At 36.3% G+C, this 25,467-nt stretch overlaps 1 protein-coding gene and 1 long non-coding RNA gene across 25 annotated transcripts; one reads left to right on the top strand and one right to left on the bottom strand.

The window, feature by feature from the left end:
- Positions 1–4,754: 4,754 nt before the first annotated feature.
- Positions 4,755–11,033, bottom strand: LOC103988969 (uncharacterized). Of its 17 annotated transcripts, none has more exons than XR_010497161.1 (7): positions 10,848–11,033; positions 10,165–10,235; positions 7,464–9,999; positions 7,301–7,375; positions 7,129–7,227; positions 6,552–7,037; positions 4,755–5,216 (listed from the first exon to the last, which is right to left on the bottom strand). It is a non-coding gene; the product is annotated as an uncharacterized LOC103988969 (long non-coding RNA). The 17 variants fall into 17 exon arrangements; XR_010497158.1 differs by having other exon boundaries at positions 6,552–7,375; positions 7,464–7,597; positions 7,696–7,728; positions 7,856–9,999; XR_010497150.1 differs by adding an exon at positions 10,753–10,768 and having other exon boundaries at positions 6,552–7,375.
- A 578-nt stretch (positions 11,034–11,611) lies between these two features.
- On the top strand, positions 11,612–16,436 carry LOC135639829 (heat stress transcription factor A-2c-like). 8 transcript variants are annotated; one of them, XM_065153774.1, is made up of 5 exons: positions 11,612–11,896; positions 12,391–12,705; positions 14,455–15,409; positions 15,519–15,578; positions 15,669–16,436. In XM_065153774.1, the coding sequence occupies exons 1-3, from the start codon at positions 11,627–11,629 to the stop codon at positions 15,235–15,237; spliced, it is 1,368 nt and encodes a 455-aa protein (XP_065009846.1). In that variant the 5' UTR covers positions 11,612–11,626; the 3' UTR covers positions 15,238–15,409; positions 15,519–15,578; positions 15,669–16,436. The 8 variants fall into 8 exon arrangements, with proteins under 8 accessions (XP_065009846.1, XP_065009845.1, XP_065009844.1 ...); XM_065153773.1 differs by having other exon boundaries at positions 14,455–15,578; positions 15,669–15,859; positions 16,026–16,436; XM_065153772.1 differs by having other exon boundaries at positions 14,455–15,578; positions 15,669–15,859; positions 16,012–16,436.
- Positions 16,437–25,467: the final 9,031 nt, after the last annotated feature.

The following is a 25,467-nucleotide window of genomic DNA, read 5'->3' as shown; positions in this document are numbered from 1 at the left end:
GTAGCTCTCTGACTAGATGAGGCAATCATATATATATAATACATATAAGGGAGGAAAACAAGAGTTTAAAGGATTACTGCGTGCAATCCTGTTCTTCATCTTCATGCATGCAGAATCTAAGAAAAGTTTGCAGGAAGAGGTAATCATATAGGAAAAACAAGAGGACTTTGAAGGTTGCACCACATGATGGCTATCCATTTCCATGCAGGCAAAGTCAGAAAAGTTTCTGGAGGAACATGAGAACTTTTCAGGCATACCAAACCTTTTTCTTTTACTCTTTTGTTTAACACATCTCGACATTTTGCATGTTGCCATGCTTCTTCTCACTTTGTACAGTAACTCCCCGTGTACAATTTTACTTGTGGAACTCTCTTTATCTTATATACAGTGTGCTGCTAACGTGGATTTGATGTACCCATGGCCACTTGGTTGGATTCGTAGGAACCGCGGGAAACTCAGACAAACATCTCTTGCAAGATCAGAATTAAGTCAATGAAGTGGAGTAGGTGTTCAACCACTTCAAGAACACGAGGCACAACTATGCCACAATCCCACGTGGGTGTGCTAAATCTCTGTTTGGTGCTGTGTTCTTCTCTGTCTTAGTGGTGGTGGTGGTGGTGGTGGTGGTGGGGAGAGGATCATTGTTCTCCATGTTGGTGGCTAGGTTTGACTTTAGAAAGCTTGAGGAGCTGAGACAGAGAGCATGATTTTGATGATAAAGGCACGTTCTTCTCAACATTACTGGTGATGACATATGATATGCGGATAAAAAGATGGATGCCACACTGAAAAGCAAAGTGGAGAAAAAACCATTCATCCACCCCGATAAGGATTCAGCTTGAGCTTTCACAAACATAGATTTCATCTGGTAAAGAGTTAATAACTTTCACAAAACAAAGACATGAGATTTAATTACGCAATTTAAGACATGTTTCGATCTTTTTTTTTGTACATGATATTAATTCTCTCAGAAAAGAAGTTTGCAGTATAGAAGTTAGCGACAAGAGTTCCTCAATGTAGATTCTTCCACTAAATTATGATTTGGAAGCCTTACAGATTATGTGATAACGCAGAACACAAAAGCTTATGCATGACATTTACATGCACAGTTCAAACCATTGTTTACAGTACACAGCATTGCAGGATCGTCAGCTTTACTCATCCAATGCAAAAGATTCCTTAAAAGCAATTCAATATGATTAAGAGAATGAATAGTTGAATCACTTGTGGACTGACTTGGGATTCTACTTCTATAAATATGTATACATTCAGATTCTATGAATGAGTAATTTATTCTCATTTTTCTGCAGATAATTAGCCTCATTGGTGCAAAAGTCTAAAGGCTTTGCGAAGCTTATCGGTTCCGATATCATAATTGTTGGTTTTTCTATACAACTTGGGAGAGAAGGGGAAGAGAATATACGATTATTTCCGATCTACACTATTTTAGATTGATACAAAAACACTTATATTTATATTAGTAAAAAGATAAAATATAAATATTTTAAAACAATGAAAAAGTTTTACCATATCCCAATAAATCTTTCACCCTCATCTATTTATTTAAATTTATATTTAAATTTTTATCTTTTATTTTATCTAATCCTAACTATTTGAATTAATCTTATCAAAAGTGAAACCAATGTGGTGACCGAGTGAGGCACATGCGTGCTATATCAAGTGTAGTGCAGGTGCAACATGAGATCCAAAGTAAGTCAAAGCCTGGGAGGATCAATCATTGTGGCACAAATCTGAAGACCCTTTCGCTATGCATGATTGATCTCCCTAGTGCCGTGGTTGGACCCATCTGAAAAGATGATGATGATACAGTATAGTATATTTCATCCATCGGATCTGTGACCACATGCAGCGAATGGATCCTCCCTTCCATCCGTAGTCAATAGTCAATGTATTAGGAACTTAGTGATGAAAATAATAGAAGATAAGAATAATTATTGAAGAAGCTTTATAGCTTTAGTTTAAATATATTAATATGTCTCTCTCCTATTTCTTGGATCGATGTAAAGAATGATTTACAAGCGAGAGACTTCATAAGTAGTAAGAGCAAATCGTTGCTGCTACTGCGATTGTTGTTGCTGTAAGGGCATAAGCATGGAAGATGAGGATTAGCCGCGGAGTCTTTTAGGAATTTGGCTACAACGACGTTTGTCATTGACCGAAGGCAAGGGCGAAGCTTTGCTTTTCTCAGCGGCGTTGGTCGCTGGGCGAAGACAAGAGCGAAGCTTCGCTTTTCTCACTGCTTTGATACCATGATGAAAATAATAAAAGATAAGGACAATTATTGAAGAAGCTTTACTGAATAAGCTTTATAACTTTAGCTTATATATATTAATAATTAACATGTCCCTCTCCTATTTAGATTTTTCTCAATAGAATAGAGAGATTTCCTCGTATAGTTGGAAAAATTTTATAAGGACTCAGGCAAAGATGAACGGAGGCTTGCTTAAAGGAGGAAATCATAATGATCCAATCATATTTCTTCCCTCAACTTCATAAAGTTTCTTCTAAGTGTTCGTCCGATGACGTTCGATGCGAGTCAGCATATGGCTCATTTATTTTCTCTCTTCCTAATTTTGTTTGAGATTACTATTCCATGATCCATGATAGAGAAGGAAGTGTTGTTCGAGTTCTGATGGTCCAAGCAACTTTTGGAGCTCTAATGGCTTTCGTGTCCCACCAGCACAGAAAATAGCACCCACTAAGGTCTGCATATTCCCATGCACTTATACTGGAGGGGAGATCAACAACTGTCTTCTGATGAAGATTCCGAGGGCTGCAGAAAATTTGGCAAAGCTTTAGGTGATAGAGAAGAAAGAGGGGAACATTGAAAAGCTTCACCATGCTTTATGGCCTGCTTTTTATGCCTTGCTAAGGGACTTGTAAACAGAGCAAGAGCACACACAGGAGAGGAGAGTGAGACATGAGATGCCAAATAATTCTCCCAGAAGAGGATGTCTCTGTCGTGGAATGTGTCTCCCATAGGAAAAGTTTCAGCTGTTGTTTCTTATTGGATACGAGTTCTTTACTCGGGTTCCATCTTATATGGATGTGCCTCTTCTTCTCTCTCTCTCTCTCTCTCTCTCTCTCTCAGCCAAGTTAATTAAAATAAATGTTTCCAGGACCAAAGGAAAAAAGATTCACATGGAATTCCAATCAGCTTTTAGAATGCAAGTCCTCTTTTGGACTAAAAGATGAACATTGCAGGCTTGGAACAACTCACTTTGCTTGTTTTTTCAAAAGTGGGGTGGAATTGAGGAAGACAACTGTACAAGAGCAACAGGATTCAACTTCTTTGATCCATAAATCATTGACATGAATAACAAATGGGGAAATATAGTTTTTTTTCTTTCTGGAGATGATGGAAACAATAGTCAAATTGTCACATTCCTTAGGCTTCTAAGGCCAGTCTAGCTGGAAGTGGAGTAGGCAAAGAAGAACAAGAACAGAAAGGCATTCTAGTCTCACAAGTTGCTTGTGTGTGCAGCGTACAGATTGGATTTGAACAAATCTTGTGCACCTCTGAATACTTGAATTTTCCAGTAAATGCTGTTGGATTAAACCAGAGAATCTCATGGGCTTATAGAGACTCTTCTTTGTGATGATGGTAGCCCAAAGGGCCAACTGGAGCTCAAAGTTAAACTAGAGGTGCTCTATTATCTTTAGCTCTATTCATATTACTTAACACAAAACGTTGAACTTAGATTATGTTTTTTTTATTTTGTATTTGTTGTTTAAGATTGTGTATGTTAATTTAAGATTGCTTCTCCAGAATCTGAATGTAACAGGTTTTTTCTTTTATTTATAGCAGAAGATATTATTAGGAACGCAAATATTCCGACGAACTCTCAAACTTCCAACGAAATCTCGTTCATGACTTCAACACTTCATTTTATTTTATGTCTTGATCTCTATCGTAGTTAATCTTGCACATTTAAAATCTACTTCGATCTAGACAATCATTATAAGGCTTAAATCAAATGTTGTCCGACATGTCATTAGTTCATCGACGCTTTATCCGATTCATTGGCGCATCGTCCTCTCTTGCGGCCTATTGTCCAATCGGCCAGTTGACCTCCGCAACTCCGATATCCTTGACGTAATTTTCGCTCTTCTTGGTCCGATGCCCGAAGCCTTCTGTTGATATGTCGACCGAACCTCCGGCTCGACGTCCAATCTTCTGACATGTTTCATTCCTGCCTAACATGATTTCTCCTGTCTTAATTATCTCTCCTTGATCGAAGAAAAAATATTATCAATTAGTTTCTCATCAAAATCCGAGATTCAACGATTCATAAGAATGCAAATATTGTATTATCTTTGGTATTATCTTTGAAGAGACATTTGGAGACATTTGAAGATGCAGAGTGCTTGGCATGTAGGGAACGAGTAATATTAGAAAAAACAAAATATCTTGCACATGTTTACTATAAAATTATCCTTCTAAACTTCAAGTTGAATTTAATATTTAAATACTTAAAAGAAGTGCTTAAAATCTTGTTCTCCATGTGAAGGTGAAAATGTCAACTGCCTTAACCGATAAAAAGAAATTGATTATTCCGGGATCAAATCCTGTCTTCACCAACTTATCTTTTGCAAAACATACTATAATATAATTAGTTCATCAACTACGGTGGAAGTGTTGCATCCCACTGTTGACTTGGATGATTAAGCCCTTGCAGTACCAACCTTCCCCGCATACAAAGCAAGATAAAACCAAAAAACAGCGTAACCTCTAAGCATTCACAATAAATTCTCTTCCTTTTAATTAAATCAATCGCCCAAGTCGTAAAAGCATACACAGAAGGTGAACCTTGTTATGAAATGAAGTCACATACACCTGTGTAAGTCTTTGTGCTTGAATATGAGGCACAAACATATATGGGTCTTTTGATTCAACTAACTGCTAATGACTCCTGACATTCATGTAGAAATCCTGGAACACCAGGCAGAGATGCATCCATCATTGCAAACTCCTAATGCGGTCGGAAAGCTCATGATCTTTCTAGCAGCTGTTGGCTCTCTTTCTGTGAAGAAAAGAATTGAGTCACCAGAAGGGGAAGAACATGTGCACTGTCTCCTCTATGGTGAAATAATTGAGCACTATGTCTTCCACTTTCTTCTGGTCTTGCTTCACTAGCATATGTCTGCATTTGCACCTGGTATGCTTCTTCCTGTTGTTCCCACAATTCTGAATTCTGAGAGGCAGACACAAACAGAATCTGTTTTCAGCACCATCTACATTGGGTGTCAAAATCAGAGTTCTAAAAAAATTCCTGATGAGATATCACTTGCTTATAGCTTGATAAGTTTTTTGATCTATCAGCCATCGAACTTTTCAAAAAAAAAAAAATTCAAACACATACTGATTTTATGCCTTTCCATATATACGGCACCAAAGATATCTTTTTTTCTTCCTTCAAAGATACATGACTTTCTTGGTTCAATAAATAATTTTTTTCACTTTTGCAGAATGGATGTTAAACATAAAGCCTCAAATAGAAGCATTTGAATATAATATGAGAAGACTAGAATTGATAGTCCTAATGCAGAGTGAAACAGGTGTAGTAACTAAAAAATGAAAAAACTTGCTTTGTTTGATATAGCATGAACTTATGCATCCCACAATGAGACATTATATTGTGAAAGGAGAGCCAAGAGATAACTTTATGCCCTTGTTGAGACAAAATTTTCCAATTTTCTCCTTTTGAAATGATTTGAAGCATTTGGTCTAAGGTCTCTTCTTCTCCTTTATTCATTATGCAAACAAACTACAGTGCAGTTTACAGTAGAGTGGCCCCATGCAAGAATTTCATTATGGAAAGTTCCAAGTCAAAATGCCATAAAAAAGACATTCACTGAACTCACCAGCGCATGTTAATATTTCTTTAGCAAGAAGTAAAATGTATACTGTCTAGTCCAAAGAAATTATTCAAAAAGAAATTGATTGCAAACAATAAGCAAGGAATGACAAATACAAGTTGGTCAATGGAAGTATGTGTGTGTGAGAGAGGAAGGCGGGGGGGGGGGGGGGGGGGGGTTTGTGGGGGTGTGTGTGGTGCGCGCACAGGCATGTTGATACTTATGGTGCTAAATTTTTATAACAATGACTCTATATAGAAAGCATTAAAGTAAAACCAAATCCTGTGCATGAAATAGCATTTGTGTGTTTATCAGGTTGTCCACCAAGGGGGAATATTAGTGATTGTTATACAGATGTGACTTATGCCAAAGCCGTGTCCAACCAAGTCCAAATCCAAAATAGAACTATCGTTCTCAATTCTCCACATCTCAGGATCTCAGTGGCTTTGGGACTTGTGGCTTCAATTATGATTGTCCCTTTAACTGTTTTAGCAACAGCCAATGAAGTGTCATTTGATGGAACTCTGGGAACCAGTACATACACTAGGATGGAATGATGGAGGAAAAGAAGAAACATTCATGGTAGGAGTAAAAAGCTTAGAATGTGGCTTTCTCTTTTTCTAAGTTGTTTTGTGGACACTGGACAGCAAGGGTCTTGGTGGAGGTCTTACCTGAGGTAGTGACCACAAAGAGTGCAGCCTGTCACAGTAGCTTGGAGGTGCAGAATCAATGGGCCCTTCGGAAGATTTGATGGTCCAGACAATACATATGGTTGATTCAGCAAGCTGCAGCTGAAGATGCTGAACCTTTTCTGATGTGAAGAGTGGAGCACTCACTTGTCTTCACTTTCCCACTGTAGAAGGGATACAAAAGGTTCTCATTAGATGAGCAAGATCAATAAATAATTAAAAAAAATCAATAAAACAAAGACAAAATAAAAGTCAATTCAGGTACAGCCAGGTATCAGAAAAGAAAACCCATCAAAAAACAAGCTTCCAGAGGCAGAACCAGCAGCAAGAACCAAAGCAGGATCAGTCGCCTTCATTAGCCACCAGAAGAGAATCCAACTACAGAACAACTAATCTTTTGCCAAAAGTTTTTCATTCTTATCTGCAGCAGCATCTATCCAAGATGAATAATATGATTTAATCATTTACCTGAGAAACAGACACCTGATGAGTGGACTTTCTGCAACTTCATATATGTAATCCAACTTAAGTAGCAGTAACCTTATCAAGCATCCATTACCTCCTTAATTCTCTTCTAATGCAACTTTGAACCATTTGATGACTGATGCAGGATTCAACTGAACATAAAATCTTTCAAGAAACTTGTATAATTGATTGGCTGCATCTTGTAAGCAAATGATTCACAATAGCATTCATTCCATAGAAGCAGCACATGAGATCTCATGCCTTACCCCTCTTAACCAAACCATCCTTCATTCATTCTATACATTAATAGCCAATCATCAAAAATCCTCTGCACAACATTTCTAAACATGACCACAACAGAAGAACTTTAAACCACCAAAATTAAGAATGTAATAACAAAATTTAAGCATAAAGTAAATGCTTTCCCACCTCCATAATTTTTTGTCCTCCACTTGAGGTCTATAATTAAATGTATATCATCCAACTGGCATTTAAGTTTGCAGAGCTTCTTGTTGAGCCAAAATCAAAGGCCTCCTGATTCTAATGATCCATCTGTGACCACACTGTTTATCCACCACATTGGAATTTTAGTTTCTTGCAATGAGAAGAGAATAGGAAAACAATATTATGCCTAAGAAAGTATTCCTTCCTTCTCTTATACCAGTTTTGAGTCCAAACTTGAAGACAACTCCCACTATCAAGGAAGCAAAATTAATTGTTCAGCTATAAGGAAATAATTCTAAAATTTCAAAGTAAGATAATTTTTTCTTGTTTTCTTCTTTTTATGGAGAAATATATAGAGCTGAGTATGAAAGGCAGACCATGTCATGTTGAGTTTGACGATAGTATTAGAGATAGCCCCCGAAGTGAATGTTTGGTGAGGCCCAAGTATCTAAGCAAGCGATTGTAACATAACCACCACATGCTCTCACATTGCAGCAAATAGAATTAAATGAAACAATACTATGGGCAAAAGAAGTCAGAGGCTTTTGGTCTATTTCAATATCTAGATAGGGTTAGATATCTATATTTGTATCAGAATTTTGCCATCTGGAACGTTCTTAACACAGATATGGTGCACTTGCTTTCTTTATCTGGATATCCAATGCATTACATCTGAAAGTCAAGTTTACATATAATAATATATAGAAATGAAATTAGTTGCTCAATCGTTCTATCTCGGCACATTTACTTTTTCTCTTTTTATCTTCCGTTTTACATATAGCTGCATAAGTTAGAACCCATGAAAGACCCATAACTCAGTTTGAATACAGTAATAAAAAGTGGATATGAATAAGTTTTCTCCAATCAATCCATATCTGATCCATCTTCAACCCTGAAGGAAACAAATAAATATAGCATGATTATGATGCAGCAAACATTGACAACGATGCCCTAAGAAACAATCCTGCCTATTAGATGAGAACTGAGTACTATGGGCTGATCCTTTTAATCATGGAGCAAACAGGCTTTAAGCCCAAAAGTTAATATACCTACAGAGGAAACCTTACTATGGGTGCATGCAGCTGGATTTGGTTTGATTTAAAGGCAAAATTCCAAATCAAAGAAAACTTATTTTATTCCCAGAATATGAAAACAAACTGAACTAAACAACATTTTTAGAGAAGTTTACAAATTAAAATAATAGGAAAGGCATAACTGAGCTGAAGCTGTTCAAATCAGTTGATCTCTTTCAGGTCCGTATCCAGTTGTACCAAGGTACGATTTGGTTGAGGCAGCTAAACTGCATTTGGAGGTTTAATATGTGGAAATGAGTTACAAAGAATTAGAATACCCAATCAACGTACTTTTAACCCATAAACCCAAGCGAAAATAGCCCATTTAAAGTTGTGAATTAATATAAAGTCTCATTCATCCCATTTATTGTCCCCGATAACCCATTTTCTCACCAGGTGCTAAACATTAGAAAAAGAGTCTAGCGTTTCTAAGGCTAGACTCATCCACCTTCTAGGAGAGCCAATAGGTTTTGACACTTACATAAACCAAATAGCGTTCTTCAATCCATTTGTGTTCTCCACAACTCAAAGGTGCTTGTTCGCACACAGAAGATCAATGTCCCTTGCTGTGGGAGAAGTAACTACTTCAGCAAAAGCCAGTGCAGTGGCTACCAACCACTGTCATCAGACATGTTGGGATTCAGCATTGGATTTCTTAATTTGGCACCATCTTAGAGGTGTCAAGCACCTTAATATCACTACAAGAATATGTGGACAAAGAAGATGATGATGCTTGGAAGCCTAATTGGAAAATGAGGACAATATTTGTGTATGATTTCTCGAACCATGTGCCCTAAATAGTGCAGGTTGTTTGTGAGATTGTGGTCATGGCAAGTCCAACGCTGAAGAAATGCTTCCTGAAATTACAAGATAGTTTACAAGTTTTAAGATTGTGAACAAATTAAGGCTCCTTTAGGCTTCTTCTAGTCACATGCTTTCATAAGAAAAAAAGAACTTTTTCTTTTCATTTGTTCCAAACAAAAAAAAAAATCGTTGCACATAATAATGGACAGAATTAGTCACTGTAGAAGACCAACCAAAACATCATAACATGATTATAAGTTTCAAAGAACTTTGAAAAGTTTCAAGCATGTCTTATTATACAAAAAATAAACTATAAACAACATCAGTATCAGGCCTTTGTCATGTGTTTCAATTAAGTTTCAAAAACCAATGCCATATCATGCAGCAATTACTAGAACAGGGTCTAAGAGCAAATGATTAGTGTTTGCATCATAGCTTAATGACTTGGGGTGAAGCAACCTGTTCTATTGTAGTGATTTTGATCAATAAAAACTTTGGAAGCACAAAATTTTTGCTTCAAAGATCTGAAGAACATAGAGATCAATTTTCTAACAATGAAAATATTAAAACATTAGGAAACGGCATGACCTGCATGAGGCTCCTGACAGTAAGGGTCCACAAGAGGCGATCTATGCAATCTCATCCTAGAAAATCACCATTGAGAATTTGTATCTCAATTTCTCAATTTTTATTATCAACTAGAAGAAGAATGAGACTGAGAAAGGCTTAAACTCTCTTTATGCACAAAAAAAAATCTCTTCATTGACAATTAAGAATTTAGAAGAATATGATTTAGAGCATCATCTTACATGCTGGAGTATAGATTCTAATTGTTAGCAGTTCTACACCATCGTCGAAGCATAAAAATTGTATTTCATACCTACAAGAACATAAGAAGATAAGCTACTAGCACAAATGTAAAGTCATACAATAAAACCATTATTTAAATGCAAGGAAAAATTCATAGAAAATGGTTTTCCACTGAGAAACCCTTTCAGATGTTTGGTTAGAAATAAAACCCAAACAAAAATCTAAAAAACTCTTATCAACATTTCTGGGAGAATTATCTTTTTTTTTTATTTTTAGATATATTTTAATTCCAGAAAACGAAAAGAAAACGCTTTCTTATCCACATTTCTGCGACATTTGACATTCCGAGGATCCAAGAAAACCCTTTCTTGACAACCCAAAAGAACCCAACATTTCTTGAAAAAGGTGAATCTTCACACAACTGCAACGCGTTTCACCGAGCTCCGAGTTCGAAGTGCATCTCAGAACATCCCGTAATGACTAACAGCAGAAAACGACTCTTTCCAACCGAACGGTTATTTGACATGTCAAGAAAACTCTTTCCTGAGAACACCCAGAATAATCTTAAAAGCGATGAGTTGCTCCACCTCATCTCAAAGCATTCTGAGAAGATCAACAATCGACTCTTCAAGAGATGCTTTCGGAAAATACGAAACGCAAGGAATCAGAGCAGCAACCTCACCGTTGCTCCGGGCCCCATTGGAACGGCCGCGATCGGCGGGCAGCACGGCATCATCCGCGTCCAGGCGCAGTTCCCCTCCGCCACCTAAACAACAACCCTCTAACGTTCGATCGTTAGGGTTTCGGCCACCAAAGAGATGATCGCGTGTCGGAGAGGTAAGTGAGAGGGCCACGTGTCGCGATGCGAGAAAACGATAGGCGCACTGGAAGTTTACGTATGTTCAACGGCTTTATGAAATCTTCTTTAAGCATGCGGATCGAATTTTCGGATCGGGTTTTACCGGGTAACACATAAATCTAACTTTTCTACTCGTTATATGTGTTTTGAAACGGGTACGGGTACAAAAATAAATATCCATTAGTAGAGAAGATTTATAAGACACTAAAAATTGAAGAAGAGGGCCTACATAAAAAATAAAATAAAGGTGCACACAGCCTTCTCCACCGTTGGTTTTCTATTGGCAAATCTTAAAGTACAAAATTCACCATTGGTTTCATACCTTGATGTTGATCTAAATCTAATGGTTTGATGCATGCTCAAGCTTGATTGAAAGGGCGGTCTTTTTAAGTATTCCATTTTATGACCCACCAATCCGACCAATGAGAAGGCTTTGTTTCCTGGACGATGATTGTGTAAGGACAGCTGGAGCCGAACTCAGGAAATGACGACCCCAATCTCGAATCTCGACGGAGCTCGGCGGGCGTTTTGTCCGCGTTTGAATAGACACGTAGGTGCGTCAACGAGAGGCGGTGGAGACCCCCACAACTCCGAGGCCTACCATGGGCGACCAATCACCGCAGCGGGCGGCGCGAGGCAAAGACGACGGCTCCCACGAGATCTTTCCTCCGTGCTACGTGGGTCTAGAAGCTTCCCTGCGAAGACGATATCCCGGGCCCCACGCCGTTAGTCTAGAAACTTCCATTCACCCCCTTATTTTATTTTCAGTCCCCTCTTATAACCCCTTCCTTTCGGCTTCCACCGACGTCGACGACGAAGAAAATATCTCTCACCGCTCGCCGAACCACCGAGCTGTAACGCAGCGCGTTTTAGTAAGTGTTGAGCTCACACTGTCCCGCCGACATCTTATCCTTTCCTCTTCCTCTGCCAGTCAGTAAGATTGCGTCTTACCGTGTTTGATCCGCTGTTCCCTGAACACAGTGAACATATATTTGCAGGCGAGTCCATATCTTGCTCTCGTCCCTTTTCTTGATCCCGCGCCTCCTTTTCCTATTTTCGTTCTATTGCGACGGTTGGTTTGCCTAATTGCTTTAACACCCGAGAAGAATCAACTGTTGGCTCTTGAATTTTGTTTCGTAGCCACTCCTATGCATTGGTAAATTTTCATTTGTTTTTGTCGATTACTTTGCATTTCTTGAATCAAAGTCTCATCTTGCTCTGCTTGATTTGTCCATATCTTGCTATCTTTGATCCGGTCAAGAAGTTTTATCTTTGTTGATCTTTAATTTTAGTTTCCATGTTTTTCTTTGGAGATTGTTGTATTTGGTGGATGCCTTACCAAAGCTCTCGCTCTAATTTGAAGTAGGTCTTGGTTTCAATCATGGATCCACTTCTCGATATACTGAACGAGGAGTACCTGGAAGCGAGTTCCTTTTTCACACAAGTTCCTCCAGTGGAGCCTCCTCGGCCCATGAAGGGACTGCACGAAGTTGGGCCGCCGCCTTTCCTTTCGAAGACGTTCGACATGGTGGACGACCCGTTAACCGATCAGGTGGTCTCGTGGAGCCTCACGAGTAATAGCTTCGTGGTCTGGGATCCCCACGCCTTTGCTATGACTCTGCTGCCACGACACTTCAAGCACAGAAATTTCTCCAGCTTCGTGAGGCAGCTCAACACATATGTAAGTGTTTGACGTAATGCCTGTATGGATTTTCATATGATTCTGTTTAGTTCTTTGCATGTGGAAAGAGGACGAAGTTGCAATTTATTTTTTCCTTTGTCTTCCTTAGGATTTAGGTGCAAATGACTTCTTTTTGCATCTCAGTATTTCTTGTGTGCATAAGATATATTTATATTCAAAGCGGATTATAATTTGTCATAAAACTTAAGAATTTGGAAGATTGCAACGATTTTGGAGTTTGTTTTGTGGCTTTCGTTGATTTTGATTTGTTCATCATTAGACTGGACAATGGGTTGGAATTTGACTCTTTGATTTACAGTTTTTTCCCTATATTATCTAAAGTTGTTGCATTAACATTCTTTTCAATTGTTGAAATATATACATCAAGCATGTTCTAGTTGATCTTATTGACAGCCTTTGGCACCAGGTTGCCAGGGACTTAGATCATTGAGATTAAATGCATCAAGAAGTTTTGTGTTGATTTGTTTTGATTTTTATTTTTCGTTCTGGATGAGAGCATAGAGAAGTTTTGAAAATCCAATCAGCCAACACTTTGATATAGTTTGATTGTATAAATAATTTGTAGATAACTGTCAATTTTGAATCATAAAATAGTCATTGTTGGCAGTAAAATTGGTCACTAAGTTGAGACACCAATTTATTAAAACCATATAGAAACAACAAATGATTCTTCTTGCCTATTAAGTTTCTCTTTGGCATTAAAATTGGATTCCTGTCAGATGGAAGTAATTTAAAGTCTCATCTTACCTTCCTCATATGTTGGCTATTTAGATGAGGGAGTGATTCATACGGAGTAGGTCATTCTGTTTCATTCATATTGTCATGCTTCAGTAGGTTTAATATCCGGATTTTGAAGAGTTCTAGCATTTAAATACTAGCAATAAAGTTTTCGCATAGGTTTCTGTAGTCACAGTACATCAACTCTCACATTATACTCGGTTACTTTTTTTTTCTGGCAACAATTAGCAAAAACTACACTGGTTATTATTCTCTATCTTTGCACCTTTATGATGCTATTATGGGTGTCTTTTTTATTTTTTTGTAATGGAATGTGCTTTCAGTGTTAAGTTGATAAACTGAAATATGTTGAGCCCAACTGAGTGATTTTTGCATCATCTTTTATTCTGACATGCACTAAATTCTCGGAACCATTTAGAACTGGAGCAGATGCTAAAATGGCAGATCACTTCTTCTTGCAAATCAACTCACTGATGCAGAAGAATTAAGTGCCTTATATCCTTCTTTGTTATCAATGATCATTGAAATGGTTAGAATTCCTCATACAATAATTTTTAATTTAATATAAGATAGAACAGATTTACCGATAACTATTATCTGTTATATTAATAGTAGAAGGCCAGGGAGAAGAAACAATATAAAGAAACAGAAAGATTATGTATGTTGAAATTTCTCTTGCTGTAAAAGTTCTTTTAGAGGTAAAATTGTTAGCATACACATATTCGTTGTCCTGCCATTGTATTCTTTCATCTTTTTTTATGTTTATTAACCTGCACCAAATTTTTGTTTTTAGAGGATGGATTGGAAGACTATCATGCTTGAGGCTTCTCATCAACCATCATTTCACTACTGGAACTTCTGTAATATGATAGGCTTCAAGTCTCTCAAATTCAAAAGAATTTGCCAGATTGCTTCATTTGATAGTCTGTTTTTTCCTACTTGTTTGATCACTTGCTTTCAAGTCCAGCTACTAAGTCTTGGTTTCCTCAGGGTTTTAGGAAGGTGGACGCAGATAGATGGGAATTTGCAAATGAAGGATTTCTTAGAGGACAGAAGCATCTCCTCAAGACCGTCAAAAGAAGGAAACCACCTTCTTATCCTCCTCCAAGGCAGCAATCCACAGGGCCATTCCTTGAAGTTGGGCATTTCGGGCTAGATGGAGAGATTAACAGGTTAAAGCGGGACAAGAACATTCTGATGGCAGAGGTGGTAAAGTTAAGGCAGGAACAGCAGAACACTAGAGGTGAGCTTCAAGCCATGGAAGAAAGGTTACAATGCACGGAACAAAGACAGCAACAGATGATGAACTTCTTGGCACGTGCTCTACAAAGCCCTGACTTCTTTCAGCAACTGGTTCAGCATCAAGGGAAAAGAAAAGAGCTCGAGGAAGCCATTTCGAAGAAAAGGAGACGACCTATAGAAGCAGGGCCCTACCATGGTGAAGGGGAGACGAGCCAGAGTCAGGAGATTGAGCCTCCATTTGATGTTGAAACAGGACAAATAGAAGGGAATTATGGCCCTGAAGTCTCGGAATTGGAAGATTTAGCGCTGAAAATACAGGGACTTGGAAGGAATAAGGAGGATGAGGGCAAACAAGAGGTGAAACAAGAAGGTGGAGATACAGAATTGAATGATGAGTTCTGGGAGGAATTGTTGAACGAACAGATTGAAGAGGAGAAGGGCAGATCAGAGATTAGGAAAGGAGGCGATGCTAATGATATTGGTTTATTGGCTGACAGACTAGGCTATCTAAGTTCCACTAGTCCCAAGTAGAAGAAACATATATGCATCTCTACTTTTTTCTCTTATCTTGGTTCTCTTATACCAATTTTAGCATTTAAAGGTCACATTTGACTGGACAAGTTTGTATTCAGGAAGGTCTAGACAAGGGTGTTGCTTTACCCCCAAGACATATTCTTCTGTCTATCCTTCTCTCACGATGCCGGTCTGTATATGAATGATCATTTGGTTATCTATTTTCTGAGTTACTTGTATATTAATTATTTGGTTATCTATTTTCTGAGTTACTCAAAATTTTCCATTGTTTTGAGCAGATCAGCAGGGTAAAGGAACATGCATCATTGACTCAGGAAGACATAGTTAGTCATCCAAAGGTGGTTTGTTATTTCTTAGGCATCATTTGCTGCATTAGGCTATCCACTAACTAACTAATATTGCTCGAACTGCTTTCATTGTTCTGACAGGTTCTTGAAGTATCTGGTTCTGACTAGAGATTAGTCGTGGCTCAAATAAACACAATTGCCTCGACATTTCTTCCTGTGTTTTCTGCAATCATGTAGGCAATCTTTCTTAGTTGAAGTCTACAGAGTGGATCAACCGTTTCTTGTGTCAGCAAGGCGACATGCATCTGCTGGTCTTTGACAACAGAAGGAAGGTTTGTTCTTTGTAACACATGGCTATTTCCGATTAGATTGTTCAACATTATAGTCATTTTCATATCTTGTCTTTCTGCTTATTCCAAATTGTTTGATAGTAATGAATTTGTTGGCTGGTTTCTACTGGCTTTCTGAACAATGAAACTTGCAGGAGAGTCTCTGCAGGTGAGCATTGGTAGGTTGTATCTGTTTTCTCTCCATGTGTGAGATCTGTTTCCCAGATAATGCCATGGCATGTGAGAAGAATTCACTGATCACTCCAACTATTGGATTTGTTGTACTAGAAAATGATGGTTGTGAGTAGCCTTGTGCAATGTGTTATCTTGAGCAGTAAAACCAAGAAGTTAAAGACACTTCCAACTCACAATTGGGCCACTTTACAGGTTGAAGTACTAATTTTGACTGTTCTTGGCCAGCATATTCATAGGGACCAGCATATTCATAGGGACACTACTTACCCAAAATATCCAAATGCATATACCATGATGTATCAGTGTATTTGATTGTAAACTGAGAGAAACTAATGATGTATCGAAATCACATTCATGTAATAATATATTATCTATTAGGTGCTGACATAGCGTCTACATTAGCACATGGAAGGTTGAAATATAAACCAGTTAGCATTACATTACTGTCAAACTGATGTGGCAAAATGTTAATGATCTAATGAACATATCCAACTACTCAATGGCAATGTTAATAATATTATTTCAATTTGTTTATATTCTAATACATCAATTAAGGGTTGTAACCTTGAAAATTTTTGTGATAATATAATAGCTTTTGGAGTGGTCAAGATTGATATTTGAATTTGTCAAACATTAAATACTTTACAAGGCACTCTACAAATGTTTTAGTAAATGATAAGAACTGGTATATGCCTTTGTTGATACAAGCTTAGAAAATGTATTTGACTCCTGAATGCTACAGCTACAGAATGCTATCCTGCAGTGATCCTTCAGTCAATTTGTGTTTATTGGATGATTCGCAACTAAATCCCACAACTTTTACTTTTAATTGGAGAATTGTGAAATAGTCATTTTAGCTGAGTTATTCCTCTTTGATTTAACTGGTCTGAATATATGTTGTCATGTGACTTAACAAAAAAAGAGTTATCTTTTTAGGAAGTTGAACAAATAATTTGCAGTGTTAGAAATACATCCATAAACACTGATCATCATCTTTCATTGCCAAAATCTTCAAAATTTCTTCATAAAAGAAAAAAAATCTGCAAATATTTCCTCCACTCAACACTCCATCTAAAGAAGCAATCAAGAACCTTTTGATCTCCAGCATGCAAAGAACACTAAGAATTGCATGCACCATGTGCCTCCTTGTTGTCATTGCAGTGAGAAAATTCAACCCATGCAAGGGAATAATTCTTTTTATTCTGGAAATATCAGCTCATGCGCAAAGGTGATATGATCTCTCCAATGCATTTGACTATAAATTATGGTGATGATTCCTCAAAGGCTAAATGATTAAGGAAGAGTAGTATAAGAAGGTACTACTGAATTATTATTGAGTAATCAGCGATATGAGGAAGGTGAGGAGGACCACATTCTATCAAGAAAAATATGGACCACTTTCATCAGATACCTGATTGATTATAGGGTTCCTTGAGGATATTTTTCGTTGTCAGCAATCCATACATGCAATAGCTGAAGTGGCATCAACATTAAAGTCACTGTTTAGTTTGCCAAATTATAATGCCCTTCATAATATCCAGTAGACCTGTGTTTCTTCCATCTAATTCATAAACCTATTTGATCATAAACTGTCCTCTATCAGTGGTACAAAGCTGATTACTTATGGAAGGTACTGAGGATGCTAATTTGTACAAGCTGCTATGTTTTGTACTGCCTTCTACGAGTAGGGATAACATGCATGCAAACAAAGAGAATAAATGTGGTCAGTCAGCTTCAGCATGTGGTTTCCTAATGCTGTGCTTTCTGCCATCCAACTTCTGCTCTGAGACAAGGAGACAGCTTGCTGACTCCAAGTTAAAGATTATGTTGCATTCGACAGGATAAAACACATGTTTCCTTGAGGTACTTAACATGGAAGCAATTGACAACAGTTCTCATCTCAAAGCCACTTATTACTTGGTAACTCCAAGGCCTCAAGTTTCAGACCTGAAAGGTTAAATGCATTCTTTGTCACCTGTTCCAGACTTTATCTATATTAAAAACAGTGTCTAATATGAGTTTCAAAGTTATATTTTGCCTTATTGGATTTCTTTCTCCCTCTTAATTACGAGATTTTTGACAGTTTCACTTTCACCCATCCTCTCTTGTAAGCCCCTCTTCTACCCCTAAAAGTTTTTCCTAATTTGCGGGCGAACACATGACAATAGCAACTGCATCATCAGTTGGCGATAATGATGAAAGGCCCGAATGTGATTCTACTGGAGGCAGCACCCACTTCTCGGGTCAACCTCTTCAGGAAATCTAAAAGAGTGGGGGAATGACAACTGGATGCTTCACTCGAGGAGAAGTTAGATCGGATCCAAAGTCATGTGGCGCTCTATTCAGAGCTGGATCCTGACGAGGTCTTGTCCACCTCGTCAGTTGAGGAGTGGCATATGAGTTTATATGATAAGCTTATCATATAAATTTTGAGTTATGGGTACTCCCAAGCCACCCTTGCTACATCTCTTCTGGTGGAGGCTGCGATCAGAAACCCTAGCCATGGAAGGGACGATGATGACCTAATCTACGGGCCATGTATCATTATTTAGAGATTTTTTTTCTAATAAAATTAAATTATTCCTTATTTAAATTGTATTAGTGTTATCACACTTTATAAAGATATTTTTCAAGCATAGTTTAGTTTTCTAAAGTATATTTCACCTAAATAACTTGTGCATAACATGCACTTACCATAATATATTCAGCTTTAATCGTAGATAGTGCAACACAATCTTCCTTCTTAGATGATCAAAAAATAAGTGCATAGCTTAGAAACTAATAAGTTCCAAATGTATTTTTTATATATATTCTACATCCTATAAAATCAGTAAATAATCAACTCAAAATTATCAGATTTAGAGTACCATAACCCTAGTAATAGTATTCCTTTTAAGTATCTGAAAATTCTCTTTATAATATTAAGATAAGACTATTTGAAATTTGATTGGAACCTAGCAGAAAGACCTACGCTAAACATAATATCAATTTTTATAGTATTGAGATATAATAAACTTTCTATCATACCTCTATAAGTTATCAAAAATTTCACTACTAATATCAATGTTCAATTTTATAAATACACTCATTGGTGTATACATAGTTCGAAATTTTTCTATGTTAGATCTTTTAAGTAGGTCATAAGTGTACTTAGTTTAATTAATAAAAATTTTATCATTATATTATTTAATTTGTAAGCCTTAGAAAAATATTAGTTCACCCATTAAGCTCATAATTTTGGCAAATGATTCACATAAAGCTTTATTAGTAGAGTGAAAAATAATATCATCAATATAAATTTAAATAATAATAATAATATCATTAAAATATTTAATAGATAATATAATATTGATCTCATTTTTTAAAAAATTATTTTAATTTTAAAAAATTAAGTCTCTCGTACCAAGCCTTAGGAGCTTATTTTTAACCCGTAGAGAGTCTTAGATAATTTGACATGATTTGAATAAAAAATATTTTTAAATCTAAGTGATTATTTAAGATAAACTTCTTTTAAAATAAAATCATTAAGAGAAATAATTTTAATATCTATTTAAAATAATTTAAAATTTTTAAAACAAGTATAGACAAGGAGTATTCTTATGATATCAAGTTTAGCCACAAGAGCAAATGTTCCTTTATAATCTATATTTCTTCTTAATTGAAACTATTGGCTGCTAATCTAGCTTTGTTTTAAACTAAGATACTTTATTTGTTTTGCTTATTTTTAAAGACTCATTTAGTATCGATTACAAAAATGATCATTAGGTCTATAAATAAACATTCAAACTTTATTTTTAAAAATTAATTTAGCTCTTCACGTATTACCGAAACTCGAGTAATCTTTAAGAGCATCATCAATGCATTAGATTCAATTTGAAATAGAAAAACAACATATGCATAATTTTCTTTTAAAAAATAAGTTTTAAATATTTTTTAATATATTCTCAACAAGTAGCTTTTTACGATGTTCATCTACCTACTTTTATTCTTTGGGTGAGAATTTTTTATAAATAAATGTATCCAAGTTATTTTGGAGAGTGAAATTATCATTCAAATTTAATTTTTCAAGTTTAAAACAATCATCATCAAAATTAATTTTCATAGTTTGAAAAGATTCATAAATAGATTCTTCAATGGCTAAAGATCCTTTACTGAAAACTCTATAAACTTTGGAAATAGAAGAGTATAGAAAATATATCTTCATTGAATTTAGCATCAATTTTTTTTAAAGCATGATTGTTATTTAAAATAAAATATTTATAATAAAAAATTTTAAAATATGAAATGTTAGATCTTTTATTATTCCATAACTCATAAGGAGTTTTAGATAAATGTGACATAATAAGGACCTTATTCATTATAAAGCAAGTCGTATTAATAGCCTTGACCAAAAAATATTTAGGTAAGCTATATTTATTGATCACGGTCCTAACCATCTACTATTAGTTCTTTTTTTTTTTTTAAATAACTATGTTGGTTTCTTAGAGTGGAGAAGTTATAAGTCATAAAACTCTTAAAAAATAAGACTTTTAAATTTACCACCATAATAACTATGAATAGATAAAATTATAAAATCTTTTCTTTTTGGACTTATTTATGTAACTTAATAAAATATTTAAATAATAATTTTTATATTCTAAGAAGTATGTATCCATTATATTAATCAATAATTACAAATACATATTTATTATCTCTTAGACTTGTGATATAAATAGATAAGTTTACATAAATTAGATGTAGAGGTATATAGATACTTATTTGGTTTTTTGAGTTTAAAGCTCTTTTTTATATATTTTTTTAATTGACATAAATCGTAAATCTTATCTTTAATAAATTTGAATTTAGGTTTTTTTATAAGTTTTTTAGTTTCAATTTAAGAATTTAATTTCATATTAACATATCCTAATTTCCTATGCCCATGCATCATGAAAGTTATCATGGTATAAATATTATCATTTCTTAAAACAATCAATGATTTATTTTTATTGTCAATGATAATTCAAATTTTACTTAAAATATTTTGTCACAAAGTTAACTAATACTTATTAAATTATGTTTCAAGTCATCTACCAAAAAGTATATCTTCAATCAAAATACTTGATTTCTTATCAATGTATATGATGTTAATGTTTTTTTCTTTGTTGTTATCTTCAAGAGTGACATATCATTTATTTCTATTGGTAAACTTTGAAAAGATTATGGATCTCTAATCATATATATTGAGCATCTACTATCAAGATAAAGTATTTTCTCTCGACTCTTGCTTGGATAAGTACCTATAAGAAAGAAAAGATTGATTTTAGTACCCATATAAGTTTGGGTCCTTCAAGGTTAGAAGTACCTTTCTTATCTTTAGAGTTTAGATTCAATATGGTTCCTCTAGAGACCCAAATAAATTTTGTATATATATTAATATTTTTTATGATAGCAAAATTAAGCATAATAACCATGTCTATTACAAAATTTGCATATGCCTTTAAATTGTTAGGATCAAGAGCACTAAGAGGGGGTGAATTAGTGCAGCAGAAAACTTTTTGCGATTAAAACGAAACTGCGTTCGAACGATAAAAACGATTTTTGTGTGAAAGCCGATTCTAAGCAAGATGATGTTAAAGTCAATCTACGAAGGCGGTTTGCAGGTATGATAAAAACCAGAATATAAGCGCAAATTGAAATACGACGTTCGTACGAAGAAACTGATTTACGTCTAAATGCTGATTCGTAAATCACTTGATTAGGCAAGATGCAGTTTAAGCAAGAGTATAAAGGCAGTTTGCAGTTATGGTAGAGCTCAAAACGTAAACGCAATATGAAATATGATGATCGTATGAAAAAACAGATTTACGTCTAAACGCTGATTCGGAAAGTGAAAGGCTTGAAACCCGATCGTTTATGCGCAGAAAGCAGTAAGCTTCAGAGGAGGTTTGCAATAAAGATAATATGCTCAAAGTAAATGCAAACCAAGATTTAGAGTGGTTCGGTCAATCTTGACCTACTCCACTTTTGGCTTCCTCCACCGACGAGGTCACCGACGTCAACTAGAGGCCTTCCTTTAATAGGCGAAGGCCAACCACCCTTTTACAGTTTCACTCCTTTTGACGGGCTTAGGAGACAACCCTTACAGAAATTTTCTCTCCTCTCTTTACAACTCAGAACTTGGAAGAACAGAGGGAGAAGAACTTTTGGCCTTTACAACAATTTTGAGTTCTAAGAATCACAGAAAGGATCAAGATTTCGGTGTAAAATTTGCTACTTATCAGTGCTGAATGGGTGGGGTATTTATAGGCCCCAACCCAGTTCAAATTTGGAGCTCAAAACTGTCAATTCCCAGAATTCCGGGATCAGGCGGTTGCACCTCCTGACTGGAGCGGTTGCACCGCCTGGCAGAGCTCGAAGACTGAGCCTCTGGGCGGTGCTACCTCCTGTCAGGGGTGGTTGCACCTCCTGACAGAGCTCAAAGACCAAGCTCAGGCGGTTGCACCTCCTGACTGAGACGGTTGCACCGCCTGGCAGAGCTCGAAGACTGAGTTCAAGCGGTGCTACCTCTTGTCAGGGGAGGTTGCATCGCCCAGTCTCGCTCGGAGACTGAGCCGCAGGCGGTGCCACCGCCTGGCTGGGGCGGTTGCACCTCCCATTCTCGCTCGGAGACTGAGCCCAGGCGGTGCAACCTCCTGTCTTGGGCGGTTCAACTGCCTGGCAGAAATCAGGGTCCGAATGGGTTGATCCATTCGGCCCAATTTGGGTTTTTCAGGGGCCCAATTGCCCCAAGATTAAGTTAATGGGATCACCTCCCATTTCCAACTTAATCAATGTGCTAACTACGATTTTTCCTAAGACATTTACTGCAACTTGCTCCGGTGCATCAATCGCTTCTTTCGGTGAACTTCCGTCGATCATCCGATGAACCCTCGGTGATGCTCCTGCGGACTTCCGGCAAACTCCTGGACTTGCGACGATTCACTTGGCGAGTTCCGACGAGCTTCTTTGGCAAGCTTATGGACTTCTCGGATTTGTTCCCGCAGAACCTCCGACGACTGTCCGAACTTCCGTCGAACTCTCGAACTCCCAACGTGATCATTGTCTTGACTCCGGCGCAACTCCTGCTGCATGTCTTACTTTCATTGTAGTTAATCCTACACACTTATCTCAACATATAGATTAGATAACAAATGATAATTGACTTCATCATCAAAATTCGAGATTCAACAATCTCCCCCTTTTTTATGATGACAATCAATTGATAATGGAGTTAACCTTAACTCCCCCTGTCTATATGCCATACTTGAGATAAGTCATTCTTGAATTCAAGACCTAAGAATTCAAGCGACATATTGATAAGTTAAATCATTTGAACTTATCAATACTCCCATCATGATTCCCATCATGATGTATCTCTCTGAAGATGATGTCAAGGCTTGACATTCATTTTCAAATTTTACATAACAATTTTGAATGATGGTAATTGTAGCAATTCATCATATTGTAAGATATCAACATGTAAAGCTATGAAGTAAGATTTTGATATCATTACATGATATACACATTTCAAATATTTTAGCAAGTGTTGCATTTCTTCACATGGTAAGATATCAACTCAAGGCATAATGCAAGTTAATGCATGGCATATGTTCATATATCTCTTGGTGATGCAAGCATGGCATAATCATAGCATCAGTGTTTATAGCATCAATTCATATATTTCTCTCCCTTTGTCATCAATAAAAAGCATGGTAGATGTGATACCAGGAGAACAATATAAGCAAGTTATCAAGCATATAAAGGAAGGCATGATACGTAGATTGCTTTGAATACTTCTTCCTTCCTTTTTTGTTATAATCCTTTGTGCATGAAGGAGGAAAGCCATTTGTGATTCCAGCTATTTATGAGTTTACTTTAAGTCAAGATATGTGTTTGAAACAGCTTTTTGAAAGTAAAAATATTATCATTTATATTTCAAGATGAATTCATAAGCAAGAATCATTTCATCAAATCCATTTAAAAATATTTTTCATAAGAGTGTATGAGAAAATTTGATTTTTATCATTCCAACTGTTAAGCGAATCCGAAAATGAGATGAATTCTTTCATGTATTCGGACAAGACTATGCTACAGATTTTCAAATACAATCATGAAGACAAAACACATGTTATGTAATGGCAATCAAGTGATTTGATCATTCAATAAAGTCCAAAAAATAATTTTAACTAGTTTATCTATTCGGACACATCAATATTCCTAATTCTCTTCTTATGAAATTAAATTGTTCTTCACTTAGAGGTTTTGTAAAAATGTCAGCTAGTTGATGTTTAGTATCAATGGTAATGACTTATCAACTACATTGGTATATCGCTTGTTCAAACTATATTTATCATGGAAATTAAGGCACAAGGTTTTCAAAACATTTAGTTTCAATGTAAAATCCGAGATAAACAACGATAGATGTTTACAACTCTTGCATATGCTCAAAATATATCAGGTAACCATATCAAGGATCAAGGCAAAGCTCATCATGGTGAGTAACATAAGGAGTTTACAATAACAACAGATGATTGTGTTCATACAAGCTCATTCATGAGGTGAAAAATTAAAGTGCCTAAACAAAGAGTCAATTTGTCGATGAATTTGGTGCAGCTCAGATAGGATTTGATCTTGTCGATGTTCAAGCCGTTCTTGTCTTTATTTGAATCGGTCCATCCGAATCCCAATATCTTCGACAAATGATATATGAGTTTGTTCAAATGGATGTGTTTCCTCAAAGGGACAGATCGGAGGAGATTGGGTACCCCTAAAGACTGGTGTTTCCGGTTCTGGTTCAGGTTGAGGGGGATCGGTTCTTCTTGGCATTCTAACCCAGTTACCGTTTCTATAAAAACATCTTAATCGGTGAAGTAGATTTTTATTTATTATGCTAAATCTATCTACTTTTATTACTTCTTCTTCCGGTGGTATTAGAATATCGTAGGCTTTCATTATTCTAGTGATTATACCACCATATGGGAGCATCATGTCTTTCTTAGATAGTTCTAACATGTTTTGTTGGATAAGATAACCAAGACAGATGTCATGTCCTTTCATGATCAAATACATAGTTCCTAATTCTAATTGGCTTACTTCATCATGGTGGTATTGTTTAGGGAGAATGATGCTAGTTAGGATATGATGCAGTACCTTAGTGTTTAGAGGCAGTAGATGTTCACAACTTTTAGGAACAAATGCTAAGTTGGGATTGGCAAAAATTGTTCCTAAGGCTTCAACATATGTTGTTCCAACAGTTTCATCATCCCATGATCCTCTAAAGTAAAGTCCTCTACTTTCCATGGGAATGCCTATCATGTCGCAAATAAATTTATCCGTAATTGAGATGTGTTGTCCTAAAAGATAGGTAGACATTCTTTCTTCTTCATCTATTTGTATGT

This window comes from Musa acuminata, chromosome BXJ3-6, assembly GCF_036884655.1.
Source record: "Musa acuminata AAA Group cultivar baxijiao chromosome BXJ3-6, Cavendish_Baxijiao_AAA, whole genome shotgun sequence".
Lineage (NCBI taxonomy): Eukaryota > Viridiplantae > Streptophyta > Magnoliopsida > Zingiberales > Musaceae > Musa > Musa acuminata.
Note: the sequence above shows the minus strand (reverse complement) of the source record. Positions and strands in the feature narration are given on the sequence as shown.